Raw genomic sequence first — 21,138 nt, 5'->3', positions numbered from 1 at the left:
CAAAAAAAAAACAAAAACAAAAACAAAAAAAATTAAAAATTAAAAATTAAAATAGCATAGGAAACTAATTGCTAACATGTGGAGAGCTCAATTTAACATACAAACTTTACACAGTTCCACAACAAAATGCCAGAAAACGTTGAGTTGGAACAGCGATGGAGTTGCACAACAATTTCAGAAGCATCAAAACCCACAGTCAATTTCACATTGCAACACTCTCCTCAGATCTACTTCAAATTGCAATTCACCAAACATTGATGTTTATGATAACAAGCAGCCGACTCGGATGTGGGAGACTATATATACAAGTTTTTGTTGGGAAGCCCAACAGCCTCACTCTGCCCATCTTTGATCCTCACACAAAAATGTTAGTAATAGTAACATCACTCATTGGTCTTGTGGCATCCTAGCACCCAGTCCTTTAGCATAACGACGTGGTGACACCCAAAGAGAGCGACGACTGAGTGAAGAAGGGTCTACTACCTTCCTGATCATTCAAACCATCACTCATCCTCTTTCTAGTGATAGTCGATATACAGTCCAAGAAAAGCAATGCAGAGTAGTCTTTTTCTACATCGACTCCAACTTGTGGGCGGGTTTTTTCTGCAAGGCTAGGACTTCTTCTAACACATTGAAGTACAGATTTAGTTGCAATCCTTACCAAATATATCTTCTACATACGAAATGTACAACACAATCGTGAACCAGTTCTTCACTCCGTTTGAGCTATGTACTTCGTCCTACAAAACTTCCAGTCTTGGTCACCTGCATAGAAATCTAACGCTTCTCGCATTCAATGAGCAGCTGAAGGGTTTGCAGGTACATTGATATAAAGTCAAGCTGTTTGCTCGCGCTCCAATCACATGAAAAAGTTTCGTGAGTAGAATCGCTAGTCACAGGGCTTGTTCTGTAGAAAAGAAGATATGTCAGTGCTCATCGAAGTGTATCTAATTACAATGGAGCTGCCATGATAGGCAAATTGCGTGATAGTTTGTGAAAATATTAGTATAACACGATGAACGGCCAAAATTCTTACAATTAGAAAAAAGGTAATGTAGCAAGCTTTAAGAAAGATGTAATCCTAATAAAGGAACAGTGCTAACCCGTCAGCAATCTCGAATAGTTCTTTCTACTGATCATTTCTCTAGTCTGCTTCAGTGAACTCTGTCAACACAAAACCACCCCCCGTAAGTTCTTTGCTCGCTGACCACGTTTGTGCAACTGAAGCGAATAAAAGATATCCTATGAGGTATCGCATACTATAAAAAAAAACATGACAGACTTAACAAAGACAACATCAGGGCAAAAGCCAAACTAAGGACTGTGCTCATCTCATAATGAGGAGAAGGACAAGCTATTGAAAAAATCTAGTAACACGGCGAGATATTTGAAGAATAAATGAAGATGTACCAGCACCAGTAATCGCGGTACTTTTAAACCAAGTATTTTCCGTCATCAAGCTTCCCTCGAGATTGGAGTTGGTAAGGTTCGACTGCGTGTCAGTTATGAAGAGAGATCAGAAACGGGAAAAAAAAAAAAAAAAAAAAAAAAAAAAAAAGATCAGGCTAAGTTCAGCAATACTGCCTCTAACGCAAAGATTGATGTTTCCTGATCCTTAAAAAACCCACAAATCAACTGCTCTTTTTTTAGCATTTAGTATAAACGATCTCCACAACATCACTATGTAAAGTAGAAAAAAACTGTCTGGTAATTTCACCTTTATAAATTCCACAACTGATACCCCTCTAAAATACCACACTCAGATTGAATTATTAGGACTAATTCCAAACAATACATAGGCTAACGATTCTTATTAATTCACTGCCAGAGAAATCCCAAAACACAAACCAAATCCTAAAAGCCAGTAAAAGATCACACAGCAAGAGGTGTACCTTTGCAACACCGGCTAACGAGAAGTCAGCTACTCGAAAGTTCGCATCAACAAGATCGGTTCCTGGAAACACACGGAGGTCTAATAAGTCCAAAGGAACTTACACTTAACTCAAATGAATACTTCAACAAAATTAATCTGAGGTGGCTTGTCGTTTTACTGAAGCGAGGGTCGGTGAATCCAATTACCAGTCAAGTCCGATTCGAAGAAGCTAGTGCTTAACAGCTTCACCCCTTGAGAGTTTTCCTGCCGAAATGTGGACTGCACACAAGAATGAATATAAAGTTTAAAAAGTGACACGACTTGATTACGCCATGCAAAGCTAAATCACATTTTTGTGCATCAGCAAATGAGATTCAAGGCAATGCCAAGTACAACAGTGGCTTTACCGTCCGTGTCGATCCACATAAATTTCTTCCCGTCAAGTCCTGGCCGAATGTCACCTCTTGTCTGTATCGATCACCGCCCTAAACAAACAGACTCCATCAAAGACCTTAAAAACCTCCTTCATTTTGGAAACACGTACAGCTAGAATGTCAACCATCAAGTCTAACCAGTAAAAATTTCTTCAATTGTAGACATACCTGAAGGGCAAGTGCAGGATCTGAAGCTGAGTAGCACAATGAGGCTGCCGCAAGGGCGACGAGACTGGCCCGTCCGAATCTTTGCAACCCTGCAAATTCATAGTCTCGTTCGATGTACTCATCCTGAAAAATACTCACTAATTTGTAAATAGGTGATTTCATTCATATTTTCTACCTCACTGGAAGAAAAGCTACACAGCCTACTCGAAAAATGGGGAACAGTACTCTACATAATTACTGAAGCACATCCGAAATTTCAACACACACAAAATGGGTTCAATCTATCACTGGCAAGAGAGGCACATGGCCTGACAATCTAACTTGGTTTTAGAATTCTTTGGAAGTAACAATATATACATATATATATATATATATATATATATATATATATAAGAGTACAAAAGTTACTTCAAATTCGAAGAAGCCATTCCAGTGAAAATCTAGAGCACTCTTTCGACAAATCCGTCTTCCGGCTTCCATGCAAAGAACTATAAGAGTATTGGTTGCAAATCACCCTGTTTCAAATCTATAAAGCCGAGAGGATTCAGAAATTTTCGAATCCTCACACTCGAATGCCTCAAAAAACAAAAAACAAAAACATCTAAGAAATTCGTAGATTCTTGTGATGAAAAGAAACCACTGACCTCTCTTGATTTTTCATCGGCATCCTTGTTATACAAATGCTCGTTATCGATTCTCGAGGAGGAAGAGGAGGAGGCTAAAGATGTTGTGCACGGCGGTGAAACTCCCAACGACGGTTCTGCACTTGTCGAGACGCTTGAGGGCGCGTCAGGCGAATCCAACGAAACCCCACTGATCAGCGCCCTCAGAGCTGACAAACAAATTGTAGGCAGAGCAGCCATGGCGGCAATTCACGAAACACAGACAAACGGAACTTCTACAACCCAGTGTGGACCAACCCAGTGCTTCTTGTACTCCCTAAAGACTCTCCTCTCCACCTCCCTAATCCAGCAACTCCTCCAACCCGATTCAGTATGCCGCGATCAGGGCACAGGACAGCAAACTCTAAACAGCCTCCACACCAAACCACCTGCTGAGCACGCATCAAAGCCACGGCTCAAAAACCAACACACGCTGCGAGGAAATAGACACCTTGTAATTCTCACGCGACCACATGCAGCTGAACCCAACAAACCCACACAAGGGCAAAAAAACCATCCGGAAGCTGACGGTGAAAACGAGGATACGGGTGGACCCACAAACCGAAGCAACGAGAACACCGGCCCCAGGACCTTGAAAGCTCCAGACCACAAACCGGAATCTTTTGGAAAACAAAACAAAAAACAAATAAAAGGGCAAAAGCTACCACTGTTCACAAGCTGCAATCTCAGCCGACACACACAACGGATACCGAGCTCGATCTGGAATTTCTGCAATCAGAAGCGCACGAAAAGCAGGTGGAGAGCCAGAGAGAGAGAACGAGAGAGAGAAAGAGCTTTGGAGCTTGAGCAGACTCAGCAGCTGCTGACCCTGCAGATAAGCTTGATGCCACCGCAGCAGCAGCAACAACAACAACAACCCCAGACACCCACACCTTTACACTTGGCTTCGATCGAGCTTTTGCCGATGTGTGATGGTGTGTGTCTCTGTGTGAGTGTGTCTATTCTTCTCTCGTCGAGCTTCAGCTGTGCACAAACTCTGGTCTTGTGTTTGCATTGGAGTTGTTGCCACGAGGAGCACTGTTTGCGTGAATTGTTTCCACTTTTGGTGGTTTGTTTGTGCTTTTCTAGGCATTAATTTTAATGTTCAGCAGTGTTGGGTCATTTTGCCTGATGTATGGGTGAAACAATACATATATATATATATATATATATATGTGTGTGTGTGTGTGTATGGGAATATTAAATAGTCTCATGCTTTTACTAAATGGACCCATGCATTTCCTAATTTTTGGTTTTGCTTTTTTGTCCTTTAGGTATTTGAAAATCATCTGTGTTTTGATAGTGAAGTAAATTTAACAGATTTTGTTTTGAAATTTTACTTGTTAGTTTTGTTTCATAACAATAGTGTTGAAAATGTTTAAAACAATGGACTTCTAACATTAGGAACACATAATCAAATTTTGCTATGTATCAAAGAAATCTTTCTTTTCAGTTTGTTAAATTTATGACAAATTTGTTTAGAAACGGTGGGAAAAAATACATTTTTTTGTAATATTTGCATTTAATAGCTCAGTCAAGCACTACATGTACAAGCAATTCTAATAATACATTGTGCACAACAATTGTTGTATTAATTTCTTAAATTTAATCATGCAGCACTAACTTCAAGTTGATTGATTTTTTTGATTGATTCAGTTTAGGATCAATTCATCTATTAAAGGGGATTTATATCTAAAATCCCACTGTGAAAGGCCGTAGTCTAAATGTTTGATGAAAGCCCTCATCTTGGTGAACAACAGTTGTTTTTTGAGAGTCTCAATTTTGAAAAAAGCTTCAACCATTGGAAATAATATAAAGTAAAACAAGGTCATGACATGAACAAAATATATATTTTTATTCTGAATTTAGATGTGGTATCTTATTTAGAAAATTTATCAATTATGACAAATACCAAAATCATGTTTATTAATTAATTCAAAAGTAGGTTTAGAAGGTTTTTACACAACTTTTCAAATAGCTTCTCAAAGTTTTAAAAAATACCACCACTTTGATGTACCTGATACAAATTCCACAAAACAATATTATTTATATCATGTAGGTATAAAGTGCATTTTACCTCATCTTTTTCTAAGTATAAAAACCAACCACAAAAGGCATCTTGATTTTAACAAATCACAAGCCTTGCACGTTGCAATCTCTTGCCCACTGCCCCTAACTTACTTCAAAAAGTACAAGAGGTGTCGGTTTTTTAGCACAACATATCATAAATCGAAATGTCACGAAACAACGATAAGAATATGAATATGCCAACATAAACTTTTTAAATATTTCTTTTGTCACTTGCTTGTGTTAGCACAGTTTCATTTCTATGTAAATAATTATAATTCCCATTGATCACAGTGACATTGCTAAATGCCATTCTTCCGAAGGATCTTCTTTGCCATTGATCTTCCACTGCGTCATCGAACCTATTCGGACTTCAATCTTTTCGTGTTACAAGGTGAATTTGACCCTAGTTGTTTCAGACCTTGGTGGACAGTTGCATAAATCACCAGTTCTAGGATAGTTAAATCCTCAAAATGTTCATACAAAATTTTTGCAGCACTCAAAAACTTAATTTTGATGCCATCATGGAATTGAAAGATAATTAAGATGCAGCTGAAGTGTCTATCTTCTCTGATCCGCTGTTTTGTGTTGACTTCTTTCGTTTCTTCCTAGCTTTTTTCTTCTTCTCTTGCGCCCCAGCTACATTCGCAGTTGCAGTCGATCTCTGCTGATGCAAAAGATATTAGAACCAACTCCCAACGCCATGATATCTAGTTTGAACTGACAGGTAATTTCTCTTTCTAATAATGTAATGCTGAGATATGCGCCCCTGAAACTATTGCTGTTCCAGATCAGTATGCATGACTTAAATTACAGTGTGCTATCAGAGTTCTGTGATCTTAACCTACAAAAGGTACCAGACACTGAAGATGAAGCAATAAAAAAAGGAGTTCCAAGAATCAAAGATGGATGCAAGGGTATTGAAACCAACTTGTTCGGTATTCTTCTGCTCCACTTTCTTTGACTTTTTCTTACAAGATAGAGGGTTCGGTCCCTGTGAAAACCAGAGACATTCAACAGTTGAGCAGGGTGATTAAGGTGAAGAAGTTGTATGCAGAAGTATGAAATTAACATACGATACAATTCACAGATGATTTAAATATTTTGTTGTTCGACAACGTTAAGAAAAAAGGTGAGCACCTTAGCACGTTTTCTTTTCAAAACAGGTCGATCGGCAACTCCAAGGGGATTCTGTTTTCTCTTAGCATTATTCATTTGCAAGGATGAGGCACCTGCAGCGGCATCGTTTCCGTTTGCACCATCCTCTCTTTTCACCTCATCATCTTTCTTATTCAGCTTCTCTTCCCTTAACGTCAATAAATGCTTCTCCCTTTCACTCAATCGATTGCGTTCAATCTCGCCCATTTTAGCATACAGTCGTTGTGTGTCTGAGGGAGGTTCCAATACTAATGACGTATTGTTTGCATAAATCAGAGCCCCGCCGTGAACCTGACAGTAGAAAGAATCAGTTAAACCTGTTGAGTGTTTCTAGGTCACCCTACACCCGCTTGCCTTCATGGGAATTGGATAATGCAGTATGAGGGCACTAAGATTTGAATTCGGCACCTGCAGGTGCTCCACGCGACAGGGAATATGTAAAAGAAAAAGCGGAAAATTACATGGGTGATAACTTTATTATGAGGCCTCATCCAACCTATTACCTAAGGTGTATAAGCATTAGGCAAACGAAAGATCTTATTAAATGCACACCTTGCGCAGCCGTTTTCGCAAATCAACATCCTGAGTAGCCACAAAATAGTGCTCCTCATTATGACTACCCACCAAAGTAGTCAGACACTCTGAAGCTGGAAGACTTGGATCATGATCGCATCTGAAAATTGCATGGACTACGATAAGCGGTCAATCTTGTAGAAGCTACTTGCTTGAAAAGTGCATCTAACACTAAAGGAATCCACGATGAACTTATAAACCCCAATCTTACCAAATTCCCATCGCACCTTGTCAAAGTTACTGTTGTTCGAAAACGGGAAACCTAAATGGTATCGGAACGGGCCAGTAATGGAATTCTCAATACACTGACGAGCAAATAAAACTGATCAACAAAGTATTATCTAGTGCCTTGAAGTATACTATGAAAAACGTGTTGTAATTGGAGCAACGTCTGGAATTGAGTGAAGACCTACACCTCGTACTAAACAGGCTAATCGTCACTACTCTAGTATTTGATGTAAAATGCACTCCAGGGGCAAGATAAACCCCTTGTCTAAATCGGAAAAAAACTGCGCAAATTCCATTCAGACTCGACGCGAATTGACCATACATTTCAATTACACTTGTGTCATCTCTATTCGCCCCACGCGACCGTCTACCAAACCCTAAACCCTGAATATAGCAGCACACAATTCTACTGACGAGCAAAGGATTTGAACCATACTTGATCAAGTCCAGGCGCCTAGCAGCGAGCGCAGAACCCGAGTACGCCTCACCCAGCTTCTTCAGCTCTGCTATCACACACCTGCAATTCGAGCATTCAGCACTGCAGTCGGCTGCAACGTAAACCATAAACCCTGGAAACCCCAAAACCTGGAATCGAGATGTACCTCGAAACGATGGGCTTCGCAGGTGCTCCGAGGAGAGTAGAGAGGGAATCCGGAAGAGCTCCGAGCCTTTGAGCGAGATTGTGGTGCACGAACGTGCCATCGCAGAGAACTTTGAAGGGCTCCCGGAATCCAAAGCAGGTTTTGTAGAAGCTCACGTGACGTCGAAGCTGTTTCTGCTTCTTGACCCTCATGGTATCGGTTCAGAAATCAAAAAACCCCGAGCAATCACTCACTAAATCTATCACTGCAATTCTCTCATATAACAATAACGCCGCGGTTGAGATTGGCCACCTCTCGAGCTTGCAACGACGAAGAGGCCTCATGTCGCCAATACTGCTGGAATATACCCGGGCGGGTCTGTAACCGACCCGATCACGACCCGGCCGGGCCCAGCCCGCCTGGCCAGGGTCAGTCAGGAGCTTTCCGTCTCAAGCGTTTCATTCATCCAACACTACTAATCATCCAATGGTTCGACTGATTCTGTGCACAGAGAACCATTTTCACATCTTGAATTTGAGATTTTATTTATTTATTTATTTTTAAACAAATATTTCATGGCTCTCTAAATAATTATTTTTTTCAAAATTTAACTTTCTAGGTTGTAAAGCTGAATTCTTTTTGTAAAATTAATTTGATTCTCAATTCGATTATTAAAAAAAGAAAAAAAAATGGTATTAGTGTGCTTGTAATTTTTTTTGCATCATCCAATTGCCTAATATTCATGTGCAATTTTTTTTTCTCTCTCTCTCTCTCTCTCTCTCTCTCTCTCTCTTTTTTTCGTTTTTTTCTTTTTTCTTTTTTCTTTTTTGACACAACTGGGGTACACCCAATGATTTAATTTGCCTTGGGGAACATGCAAATTGTTGCAACAACATTGTGAAGAGAGACCTAAATTAATTCAATATTTTTTATATATTAATCAAATAGGATCATTGGTCTTATTTTTATGTTTAAATGCAATTGAATGCAATTGAATGCAATATCTTGTAAATACTTATCTTAAAAAAATGAAAAACATGATATCAGTGTGAAGATTTAATGCTGTAATGTAATGATTCCACCACAATTTCAAAGTATTTCAAATACATCAATTTATTTTCTTGTTCATCAATGATTTTTTTTTTTTTTTTTTTTTTTTTCAAGGATTTTTTTTGTTTCTAAATTTTCATGTTCTTCATTATTTATTTATTTATTTATTTATTTATTTTTTACAGCCAATTCAAAGGCTTCTTTGTCTCTTTGTTTTATATCAAGAGACATATTAAAATGATCTTGGATTTTATTAAATTGACTCGTGTATTGTCCCAAAGTACATAGAATGTCAACCTCATGTACATCATCATTATTATGATCGATATTTAGATTGATACAATAATATTTTTTAAAAAATGGAATTGATACAATAATAGAAATATTATCAATAATAATGACTAACTATCAATGGTTAGAATCAATGGTATTTTTTCTTTATCCTACATTATTAGAACTATATCTTCTTATGTACTAAGTCAACTTACTGGTGACTTTGCATTGTATCATTGTAATATCTTTGTTTTTTTATTTAGTGTTCAAAGAAATAGACAAAGGCCTACTCTTAGGTTATTTGGATTTTGTAATGGATATTGTATCATATATATATATATATATATGTATATATCTTCTACTAGTAGGGATTTTTGATTCTTTTGAAGACATGAAAGAAAATACATATGAATTTGCCCATACATAGTTATGTTGTTTGCAAGCAATGATCTAACATGGATTGATTAATTTCAAATGTCACAAAAGACATGCTTTTATTGAACAAAATAATCTTATTTGTCAACAAAATATTGCAAGCTAATTAATTGGGTGTCTATTTGCATTGTATGCATGATGTATCTAAGCTACTATACAATATTATTTAATAGTACAAAATGGAAAATACAACCATGATCCTTCAACATCTCTTATAAAACATTCAATTGCACAAATGACTCCAACCAACAAAGAAGCAATATACAAAGAAGCAATATACAAAACAATATTTTTATTAATTATAACTTTATTGATGATATATTATAAATAAATATTTTTTTACTTCTAATTAGTTATTTTTAAAAATATAACTTTTTAATACTATTAACTATTATAATAAAAATATCCAAATATATAATATATACTTTATCATTTAATATATTCTTTTATTATTTATTTTAGCTTGCCGTAATACCATGTAATATGCTCCATAAGCATTTAATTTGTAGCATTCTTATTTTAGTTTTTTTTACTATGGCATTAACAAAAAATCAATAAATATTTTGCTTGATTTTTGAAGAATATTATCAAGAAGAAATAGTCTATAATACAATATCTCACTTTTTGTTGATTTTTCAATTCTATGATCTTGGATCAATTGATAATCTACATTATCACAAAATCTTTCTTTAAACTTGTCTCATAGCTTTGTAGGATGTGCAAGTAAATATTAAAAGAGAATACTATCAAATAATGTTCTTTATTACTTCTATGTTTTTGTTATAAAGGCTTTTTTTAAGCATTAATGCCAAAACCCTCTAAGTATGCAAAAGCTACAAAGACCATATTCTTGCAAGAAAGTATTGTCTACTTTTGCACAAAGAGATGTAAATATATGTGTTGCATTATATTATCAAATAATCTTTTAAAATTCTTTGCTTTGTTCAACTTGTCTATGAAATATTTGTTTAAATAATAAGGAATTTTTTTCAAGAAGTAGTAGTTTAATCTTTCTATGAAGACAACATGCACCAAATTATAGATTTAATTTTTTCAATGGCATGATATCAGAGATATACATATTTATTCTAATATTTATTTAAATAATTAAATAGATAAAAATATTTTATTTAAAAATAATTTATTGAGAAGCTTCTTAGAAGCTTTATAGGTATAATTCAACTTTATATGTGTCTATAGATAATTGGTAAATTGAACACTTGGCCAACAATTTAGCCACATATTTGTAGCTTGTAATATAAGCTAATCATGTGGCATATATATAAGAGACTTATCTTACAGATTAAAACGCGCATTCAAAGTCCTATAAAATGTTGCCGCATAGCTCTTAATTAGATAGTATATGTTGAGACAAGAATGAATTCTTCTTTATTCTTGTTAATTCTTTTCTTGTTTCTAATCTAGTTTCAAGAGTTTGTAGATTTCTAAATTTTGGCAATAGTAATTCCAATTTCTTCTTGAATATACATACTTTCTTATTATCATTTTTTCATCTCTCTTTGCTACTTACTTTACTTATTTATATATCTCTTTTGAATTCTTATCCTTAAAAAATTAAAAAGAGTGTACTTATAATATCAAAGCTATATCTTTTCATGATTAAGAGTGGATTATCTCTTTCTCTTCATTAAGCAAAAGTATATTAGAAGTTAGAAATTACCTACTTTTAAACTAATATTGTTATTAGAATTTTCTTTATTTTTAAGTCTTTCTTTTTATTTATCTCAAGTGATATTAGACACTTTTTTTTATTATATTATCACAACAAAGCTTGTCAAAATAAAGAGGGTAATGATACAAATGCAAAAAAAATTAGAAAGGTTAATACTTACAATACATCAATTCAATTTATCACCACAAGAAATAATAAGATTAGCAAGAGTTGAAGATATAGAAATGATTGGAGCTACTTCAACATCTACAAAAAATTATATTCTCTCTTTTATATTAGAACATCCTTCAAGTATTAGTAAATTAAGAGATTTTATATCTGTGAAGTTTAATGGCACAAGATCAAAATTTCAAGGATTTATTAATTAAATATAATTAATAATTGAACTTTAATTCTAATGCTAATTAATTTCAAGATCATAAGTTAGATTTATTAATATATTTTTTAAAGTTCATTATTATCATAATTTTTATCTTTTCTTGAACAACATGATTTTGAATTATTTGGAGGCATTTTTGGTGGAATTTTAATCCATGTATAGAGAACATGATGCAATTTGTCTTGCAACCAATAAGATTTGTATCTTACAATAAAGTAATCATCAATAATGTTATATGCTTCATAATTTTAACAACTTGCAACCAATATTAAGTGGAATGATGCTATATTTATTAGTCAATTTTTTTACAAATTATAATATAAAATAAAAAATTGATATTCAACTTATTTGATCCTCAAACATTGAATCAAGTAATTGACTTGGTTGTAAACTATGACAACTAAATTTTTGAATTTTAATATGAAAGTTGTACAAAATAGGCCACAACATTTTAACAATTCAATTACAATACCAACATCTTTTTAATACATACATTTGGAAGTAAAAAATATATAAATTGATGCAATATGTTTTAAATCTCTTATTGAATAAGGAAAGACTTGTCATTGTCAAGAAGGATTATGTTTAAATTATACAAAACCTAAACACATAATTCTACATTATCCAAAGAAATAATTCAACCACAAAATGAAGAATATGATTGTCAAAAAAGATAATATGTCAAAAAATGAGTTTGTTCGGTTATAATAAGAACCATATTTTTTAAGATTTGTCAATTATTATTGAATCTTCATTAATAATTTCTCTCAAATTACCACTCTACTTATACATCTAACATATAAAAACAAATTTAATTAGAATAGAGAAACTAAAGCATCTTTTAAAGCTTCAAAAGTAACTTTTATATAGGTACTAGTATTGTATCATATCAACTTTTTTAAAGCATTTGTTTTAGGAATAGAGGCATTGAACTTTGTTTTGGGAGCCATATTGTCTTAAATAGAAGAAAATAATAAATTCAACCTAATAGCTTTTTGTTCTAAATTTTTTTTAGCAATTAAGATTAATTATAAGATCTATAATAAAGATTTTTTTAAATTCTAGATTCATTCTAAGAATGGCATTATTACATAAAAGACACTTTTAATTTAATTATATACATATAGATCACAAGAACTTTGAATATTTTATAGAAGTACATGTTTTGAATTATTACTAAGCCTATTAAAGCATAATTTTATTAAGATTTAATTTCAAGATTATTTATCAACAAAAAAAACAACAAGGTTTGCCAAGATGTTCTTATTTTGCTTCAAAAGAAAGAGATATAACTTTTGATAAAAAAAATAATCTTCTTGAAGGCAAAGTATTTCGATCTTTGAGTAATGAAATCAACATTGACTATTGATTCAATCTTTACTAAATAAGTTCTATTGAATATGTCTTTTGATCCTCTTGTTTATGATATTAAGTATAATTTTTTTAAGTCTCAAAATACTTTTAAGTTTGAATTGAAGAATAATCTACTTTATTTTGAGGTGACGCTTATATATTTTAAAAGATGAAGCACAATTACATATTCTTCAACCATGTCATAATTTTTCAATAATAGAACATTTTAGATACAAAAAAACTTTGGAGTTAATATCTAAAAATATTTGGTGGCCTCAAATAAAAAATATAGTTGAAGAATTTATACAATCTTGTGATATTTGTTCAAAATCAAAAACTCCTCATTGTCAATCTTATAGACTTCTTCAACTATTACCTATTTTGAAACAATTATAGTCTTTTATTTCTATGGATTTTATCATAGATCTTATAATTTCATATTTTTATGATTTTATATTTTTGATAGTAGATTTTTTCATCAAGATGGTATATTTTATATCATTTATAAAATCTATTATATGTAAAAAAAAATAACTAAACTTTTTTTTGTCAGTATCTATTGCTATCATGGATTGTCCAAGGATAATATATCAAATAAGAAGATTCAGTTTGTATTAATATTTTAAAAAAATTATTTTAAGATTTTAAATATAAATATAAAATTATTTTTAATTTTATATTATTAAATAATAAATAAAAAAAAGTGAATAAATCAAGTTTTGAAATAATATTTGAAGTACACCATCAACTACCAATAAGATGAATGGATAACTCTTTTACCATTTGTAAAGTTTGTTTATAATAATATAATATATTCTTCTACTCAACAAATATATTTCTATACTAATTATGATTATTATCTACAACTTGATGGTTTTAACTTCAAAAAAGTTGACAATTTTGTAACAAGAGATTTGACAAATTATTTATTTAAGTTATATATAACAGTGAATGTAAAATTAAAAGAAGCACAAGAATAATAAAAAATCAATATAGATTCTTATTGCAAGAAACAACCTAAATTTTATATTAATAATAAAATATGATTAATTTTTTGTAATATCTAAATTATTTGCTCTTGTGACAAATTGAATTAGTTTAAACTTAGACTATTTTTTATATGTGAGTAAATCAATCTAGTTGTTTATCAATTACATCTATTAGAATTTATGAAAATCTATCTTGTATTTTATGTATTTCTTCTTAAGCCATATATGACAATGAATATCTTGAAAAGAAGATAAATGCCACTGCTCCTTATAGAAATAGATTATAATCAACAATTTGAGGTGGAAGAAGTCTTAGACTCAAGGCAATACTGACTTAGGTTGAAATATCTTGTTGATTGACTTTGATACAATATTACTAAATATACATGATAGTCAATAAAAGATCTTATAAATGCAACAAAAAAGTGAAAGTTTTTCATTAATGACATGCATCAAAATTAAGATGAATAGTCAAACAAATTTTTATTATATAAAAAGATATTTAAAGAAGATTGTATTCTATCTTCTATTATTTATTATAATTCCTTTGTATTAGTGGTATTAAAAAGATAGAGAATCAATAGCTAGTAGATTCAAATTAAAAGCTATTATTTGTTGAATTATTACACAAAACATTACAATTGTTACTACCTTCAAGACAACATAATAGAAATGAAGATCTTCAAGAATAACATGTTCTTCTTCAAATAGATGGCAAAATACAATACATTTGATATCACAAGTTTTTAAGAGAATTTCGATGTTTGGTAATATTATTGGAGGTAGAAACAACTCTTAATAATATTACCAATGTTTTGTTTAAAAGAAGTTACAAAGGCCTCAATAATGATCAATTATTAAGGTGGTCTTTCTATTCTAGAATGAAATATTATTAATGGCTAAAAGAACCTGTCGATTACCTTTAAAGAGGATAAAGATGAAAGTATTTAGCAAATATGATTTGTCACATCTTAAACTTCCTCAAGATATGATCACCACTCCTTGTGGAAATTGCTCCTATAAGAGGGAAAATAATATTATGAATACATATGTTTATTTTAATAGTTATCTTGATAATAAAGTAGATAAAAATAAATTAATTTAAGAATATCTTATTGAAAAGCTTATAAGAAGCTTCATAGATGAAATTTCACCTTTATATGTATCTATAAGTAATTGAAAGATTGAACATTTGATCAACAAGTTAGCTACATATTGGTAGCTTGTGGTATAAGCTAATTATGTAATATACATGTAAGAAACTTATGTTGTAAGTTAAGACATATCTCTCACAAATTAGATATGTGTTAGAAGTCTTATAGAATGTTGCTATTTAGCTCTTAGTTAGATAGTGTATGTAGAGACAAAAATGAAGCTTTCTTTATTCTTATCAATTCTTTTCTTGCTTCTAGTCTAATTTGAAGAGTTTATAGATATCTAGTCTTTGGCAATAGATATCCCAATTTTTTCTTGAATAGGCATATTTTCTTATTACTATTTTGTCAACTCTCTTTGATACTTATTTAAGTTATTTATGTATACTCTTTGATACATGGTTTGTTCATCCACTCAATAAAATGTCTTGTAATGTTGGCCTTTGTTTTAATTTTTTAATTTCACAAAAATTGAGTATAGACACAACATTATTCAAATCATTTCTTTATCTATTTAGGGCATTCAATCTTCTTTGTATTTTTTCTTTATTTGCTTACATGTCTTGCTTAATAAGTTCAAGTACTCTTTTTCTTTGTTTTTCAATTTGTCATCAATTAACAATTGACATGGCAACTATAAAAAAACAAAAAAAAATCACCTTATGTAATATCTTTTTATAATAATATATTTAAATAATAATAATAATATTTTAATAATTTTAATGATAAATAATGTATAGATTTTACTCGATGCTTAGATTATTAATAATACTTATATTATTGCAACTCTTTTTAAAAAATTACTCAATAAGAAATACATAAATTCTACTTCTAAATCTCTTGTGTTGCATTTGCATTTATATTTGCTAATAAAATCTTCTCATGATCTTTTCAATTAAAATCACAACAAGAAAATAAACCTTCATTATAAAAAAATAGCTTTTTTAGGCCTCTTACATTATAGATGAGAAGGAAAGATATAAGAAGACATGTATCACGGCCATAATCATATAAGCTAATAATTACATATAGAAATAGGTAGAAGTAAGTAAAAGTAGATAAAAGTAAGTTAATTGTATAATATTTAATATAAAAGCTTCCTAGAAACTTCCTAGACGCTGCTTTGACTTCATAGGTGTCTTTAATTGACTTTTTGGATTAGAAACGTGGTCAACAAGTTGGCCATGTGCCACACATGTTGTTAGCTTGAAAATCAAGCTAACTATGTGGCCCACACGTAGAAAAACTTGCCTTGTAAGTCAAGGCATGTGTCCTACAAAGTCAACACATATTGGAGGTCCTATAGAACGTCGCCACGTAGCCCCTAGTTAGATAGTATATATAGAGACAAGAGTGAAGGCTTCTTCACTCTTGTCAACTCCTTTCTTGCTTCTAGTCCCGGTTCAAGAGTCTTTAATTTCTTGTCTTGTGGCAATAGCCATTCCAGTTTCTTTTTAATATACCTACTTGTTTATATTTTGACTTATTATATCAAGATAGCCTTTTGGTGTATATTTTCCTTCATCGAGTCTTTGTCCTTGACAGATTGACAAGAGTCCACTTACAATATCAGAGCTTTGTTTTTTCTTGAGTAAGAGTGGATTACCCCTTTCTCTTGACAAGACATAAGCGTATTAGAAGTTTGCGGATTACCCACTTCTAAACTGATATTGTTCTTAGTATCTTCTTTGTTATCAAGTCTTTCTTTTCTTTTGTCTTGAGCAATATCAAACAAATTTTTCTTCTTAGTGTCATTATGGCAGAGCTTGTTGAAATGAAGAGTGCAATGGCACAAATGCAAGAGCAAATGAGGGAGTTAATGCTTGCGATGCATCAACTCAATTCACCAACACAGGAAAGAACAAGAATAGTAGAAAGTGGAGATATAGAGATGATCGGAGCTGCTTCAACATCTACAACAAATCACGTTCCTTCTCCAATTGTACAACACCCTATAAGCACTAGAGAACCAAGAATTGCCTTACCTGAGAAATTTGATGGTACGAGATCAAAGTTTCGAGGGTTCATCAATCAAGTACAATTGGCAATTGAACTTCAACCGCAAAGCTATCCAACTCCAGGATCACAAGTCAGGTTTATTGGCACTCTACTTTCTGGTTCTGCATTATCGTGGTTTTCGTCTTTTCTTGAACAACGAAATCCAATATTGGACAATTTGGAAGCTTTTTTGGTGGAGTTTCGATCTATGTATGGTGAACACGATGCAACTCGTGTTGCAACAAATAAGATCCGAATTCTGCAACAAGAAAATCGCTCAGTAACAGTATATGCTTCACAATTTCGACAACTTGCAATTGACATCAAGTGGGATGATGCTGCACTCATCAGTCAATTTCTTTATGGATTGCAATACGAAGTAAAGAAATTGATGCTCAACTTACCTGATCCTCAAACTTTGAGTCAAGCAATCGATTTTGCGGTAAAATGTGATAATCGACTTTTTGAATTTCGATCTGAGAATCATTCACGGGAACCTCAACGTTATTACTCAATGGCAACATCAACATCTTTGCCAAACGTACATTCGGAAGTAGAAGACATGAAAATTGACGCGGTACGTTTTAAACCTCTAACTGAGCAAGAAAAGATTCGTCGTCGTCAAGAAGGATTATGTTTATATTGCGGAGAACCTAAGCACACTGCTCAACATTGTCCAAAGAAACGACGCAACTATAAAATGAGGGGTACGACGGTCAAAGAAGACAACATGTCGGAAAACGGATTCGTCCAGCTACAATAGGGACCGTGCAGCTGGAACCTTGTACAATTCCTAATGAAGGTCCTATCCTCTCCTCAGAACCCTCTCCTTGTTTTATAATAGACTTATATTTAGGACCTAAGAATTACAAAGCCTCTGCTTTATTAGATTCGGGAGCCTAAGCATGTTTTTTAGATGAACAATTTGTTAAAAGTCGTAAAATACTCTTTGTACAGAAACCTAAACCAGTACATGTAGAAGTCATAGATAGTCGTCCCTTGTCTTCTGGAGATGTCACTCATGAAACTCATCCTATAAAAGTAACAATAGACGGTCATGATAGCTACATAGCTTTTAACATAATTAAATCCCCGTTCAATCCAGTTATTTTAGGTTTATCCTGGCTAGAAAAATATAACCCTCGAATAGATTGGAATTCGCGTAAACTTGACTTTTCCAAAAGCGTTATTAGTAGTTCTACGAACCAAGTAAAAAATTATAAGTCTAGTACAGTAAAACCCGTACTGATAGGTGCAAAAGCATTTATACACGCAGCAAAAGAAGGATCAACTTTTGCTATTTATGCTGCACCTATTTCTGAAAACGTAAAGACTTCAAGTGGCATTCCAAGTCAATATCAGGAGTATCAAGACGTTTTTGAGAAAAAGAATGCAGATATTCTTCCTGAGCATCGTTCATATGATTGTTCAATCGACCTCAAGGAAGGAACTCAGCCACCATTTGGACCAATTTACAGTTTATCGCAAGATGAGATGGCTGAACTCAAGACATATATTGACGAGAATTTAGCGAAGAATTTCATACGCCATTCAAAATCTCCAGCAGGAGCTCCAATTCTATTCGTAAAGAAAAAAGATGGATCCTTACGAATGTGTGTTGATTATCGAGGACTCAACAAGATCACAATCAAGAACAGGTATCCATTACCTTTGATATCAGGACTCCTTGACCAGTTGAATCAAGCTAAGATCTATACAAAAATAGATCTAAGAGGAGCATATAATCTAGTACGGATCAAAGAAGGAGATGAATGGAAGACTGCGTTTCGAACCAGGTATGGACATTTCGAATATAATGTCATGCCCTTTGGACTCACGAATGCACCAGCTGCTTTTCAACATCTCATGAATGATGTATTTCGTGAATTCTTAGACAATTTTGTCATCTGCTATCTAGACGATATCCTGATCTATTCCAAGAACGTCGAAGAACATGAAATACATGTTCGTCAAGTATTACAAAAACTTAGAGATGCAGGATTGTACGCCAAGATGGAAAAGTGTGTATTTCACACTACTCAAGTTGACTTTTTAGGATACATCATTTCAAATGATGGTCTCATGATGGATTCTAAGAAAGTCCAAACAATCGTGGATTGGAAGATTCCAAGGACGGTAAGAGATGTCCAATGTTTCTTGGGATTTGCCAATTACTATCGGATCTTCATCAAAGATTTCTCACGAGTTGCAGCTCCACTTACACGCTTGACTAGTAAAGATAAATTTCAATGGAATCAAGAAGCGGAAGCAGCATTTGAAGCCTTGAAGACATCGTTTGTCTCTGCACCAGTCTTATATCGTGTTGACTTTTCCAAGGCATTTTTTATGGAAACAGATGCATCAAATTTTGCCTTGGGTGCAGTTTTATTACAAATGGGAACAGATGACAAACTCCATCCGATAGCTTTTCATTCAAGGAAATTCTCAGCAGCCGAGATCAATTATGAGATCCACGATAAAGAACTTCTTGCGATCGTGGATTCCTTTCAAGAATGGCGTCATTATTTAGAAGGCGCTTCTAGTCCAGTCACTGTGTATACAGATCACAAGAACCTCGAGTATTTCATATCAGCACGCGTGTTGAATCATCGTCAAGCTCGTTGGAGTATGTCTTTGTCAAGATTCGAGTTCATTATCACTTATCGGCCAGGAAAACAACAAGGTTTATCCGATGCCCTATCTAGACGTTCTTATTTTGCACCAAAAGAAAGAGATGCAACTTTTGAGCAACAAAGAACGGTCCTCTTGAAACCGGAGCAATTTCATCTCCGAGCAATGAAATCAACATTGACTGTTGATTCAACTTTTCTCAAGCAAATCCAGTCCAGTATGTCCTCAGACCCTCTTGTTTATGATATTGAGAATAATTCTTCCAAGTCTCATGATCCTTCTAAGTTTGAGTTCAAGAATAATCTATTATATTTTGAAGGACGCCTATATGTTCCAGAAGGAAAAGCACGTTTGCGTGTTCTTCAAGCACGTCATGACTTTCCAGCAACAGGGCACTTTGGATATAATAAGACTCTGGAACTCATATCAAGAGATTTTTGGTGGCCACAAATGTGGAAGTCAGTCAAAGACTTTGTACAATCATGTGATATTTGTTCAAGATCAAAAATTCCTCGTCATCGACCTTACGGACTTCTTCAGCCATTACCTATACCAGAACAACCATGGTCTTCTGTTTCTATGGATTTCATCACAGATCTTCCAAGCTCAAGATCTTATGATTCTATATTTGTGATAGTAGATCATTTCACCAAGATGGCACATTTTGTGCCATGTACAAAATCTATCACAGGTGAAGAAACAGCTAAGCTTTTCATTGATAATATCTATCGCTATCATGGATTACCTAAAGATATCATATCGGATAGGGGAACTCAATTTGTGTCAAGATTTTGGAGGACCCTTTTCAAGATTTTAAAAGTGGACATAAAGTTATCTTCGGCTTTCCATCCTCAAACTGATGGACAAACAGAGCGCGTAAACCAAGTCTTGGAGCAATATTTAAGGTGTACTATCAACTACCAACAAGATGATTGGACAACCCTTCTGCCATTGGCAGAGTTTGCTTATAATAATACGGTACATTCTTCCACGCAACAAACACCTTTCTTTGCCAATTATGGCTATCATCCACGACTTGATACTTTTGATTTTTCAAAAGTTGATAATCCTGCAGGAGAAGATATGGCAAATCGGTTGTCAGAGTTACATGCAATAATGAAGACACAATTGAAGGAAGCTCAAGAACGACAAAAGATAAACGCAGATCTATATCGTAAGGAGCAACCACAAATCAACGTGGGTGATAAGGTATAGCTACTTCGTCGCAATATCAAGACTACTCGACCTTGTGACAAGTTGGACTATCGTAGGCTTGGCCCCTTTTCTGTTTCTGAATAGATCAACCCAGTTGCATATCGGTTACATCTACCGGAGTCAATGAAGATCCATCCTGTATTCCACGTATCTCTTCTTGAACCATATAAGACAGTGGATATACAAGGAAGAAGACAAATGCCACCGCCTCCTATAGAAGTAGA

At 33.5% G+C, this 21,138-nt stretch overlaps 2 protein-coding genes across 6 annotated transcripts; both read right to left on the bottom strand.

Moving 5' to 3' along the window:
- Positions 1–200: 200 nt before the first annotated feature.
- Positions 201–4,118, bottom strand: LOC112278700 (uncharacterized). 5 transcript variants are annotated; one of them, XM_024512343.3, is made up of 9 exons: positions 3,806–4,118; positions 3,120–3,526; positions 2,476–2,598; positions 2,281–2,358; positions 2,080–2,152; positions 1,893–1,954; positions 1,411–1,492; positions 1,104–1,164; positions 201–907 (listed from the first exon to the last, which is right to left on the bottom strand). In XM_024512343.3, exons 2-8 carry the CDS (start codon positions 3,336–3,338, stop codon positions 1,145–1,147), a joined length of 657 nt encoding a protein of 218 aa, XP_024368111.1. In that variant the 5' UTR covers positions 3,339–3,526; positions 3,806–4,118; the 3' UTR covers positions 201–907; positions 1,104–1,144. The 5 variants fall into 5 exon arrangements, with proteins under 5 accessions (XP_024368111.1, XP_090104360.1, XP_090104361.1 ...); XM_090248234.1 differs by having other exon boundaries at positions 3,803–4,054; XM_090248235.1 differs by lacking the exon at positions 3,806–4,118 and adding an exon at positions 3,700–3,738.
- Positions 4,119–5,390: 1,272 nt separating this feature from the next.
- On the bottom strand, positions 5,391–8,083 carry LOC112278699 (rRNA-processing protein utp23). The gene is made up of 6 exons (XM_024512342.3): positions 7,766–8,083; positions 7,600–7,680; positions 6,915–7,035; positions 6,345–6,653; positions 6,136–6,198; positions 5,391–5,868 (listed from the first exon to the last, which is right to left on the bottom strand). Exons 1-6 carry the CDS (start codon positions 7,954–7,956, stop codon positions 5,746–5,748), a joined length of 888 nt encoding a protein of 295 aa, XP_024368110.1. The 5' UTR covers positions 7,957–8,083; the 3' UTR covers positions 5,391–5,745.
- Between the last annotated feature and the right edge of the window lie 13,055 nt (positions 8,084–21,138).

This window comes from Physcomitrium patens, chromosome 2 (genome assembly GCF_059467195.1).
Source record: "Physcomitrium patens ecotype Gransden chromosome 2, ASM5946719v1, whole genome shotgun sequence".
In the NCBI taxonomy this organism is placed as follows: Eukaryota; Viridiplantae; Streptophyta; class Bryopsida; order Funariales; family Funariaceae; genus Physcomitrium; species Physcomitrium patens.
This window is presented reverse-complemented; position numbering and strand designations above follow the sequence as displayed.

Excerpts from the sequence above, each read along its gene's own strand:
- LOC112278700 (XM_024512343.3), bottom strand. The coding sequence starts at position 3,338 with ATGGCTGCTCTGCCTACAATTTGTTTGTCAGCTCTGAGGGCGCTGATC. Across the intron at positions 2,359-2,475 it reads ATCCTGCACTTGCCCTTCAG|GGCGGTGATCGATACAGACA; the intron begins GTATGTCTACAA and ends CTGTTTGTTTAG. Across the intron at positions 1,165-1,410 it reads TACCGCGATTACTGGTGCTG|AGTTCACTGAAGCAGACTAG; the intron begins GTACATCTTCAT and ends TTGTGTTGACAG.
- LOC112278699 (XM_024512342.3), bottom strand. The coding sequence starts at position 7,956 with ATGAGGGTCAAGAAGCAGAAACAGCTTCGACGTCACGTGAGCTTCTAC. Across the intron at positions 7,036-7,599 it reads AGGCGCCTGGACTTGATCAA|ATGCGATCATGATCCAAGTC; the intron begins GTATGGTTCAAA and ends TGCAATTTTCAG. Across the intron at positions 5,869-6,135 it reads AGCAGAAGAATACCGAACAA|AGATCGACTGCAACTGCGAA; the intron begins GTTGGTTTCAAT and ends TTGCATCAGCAG.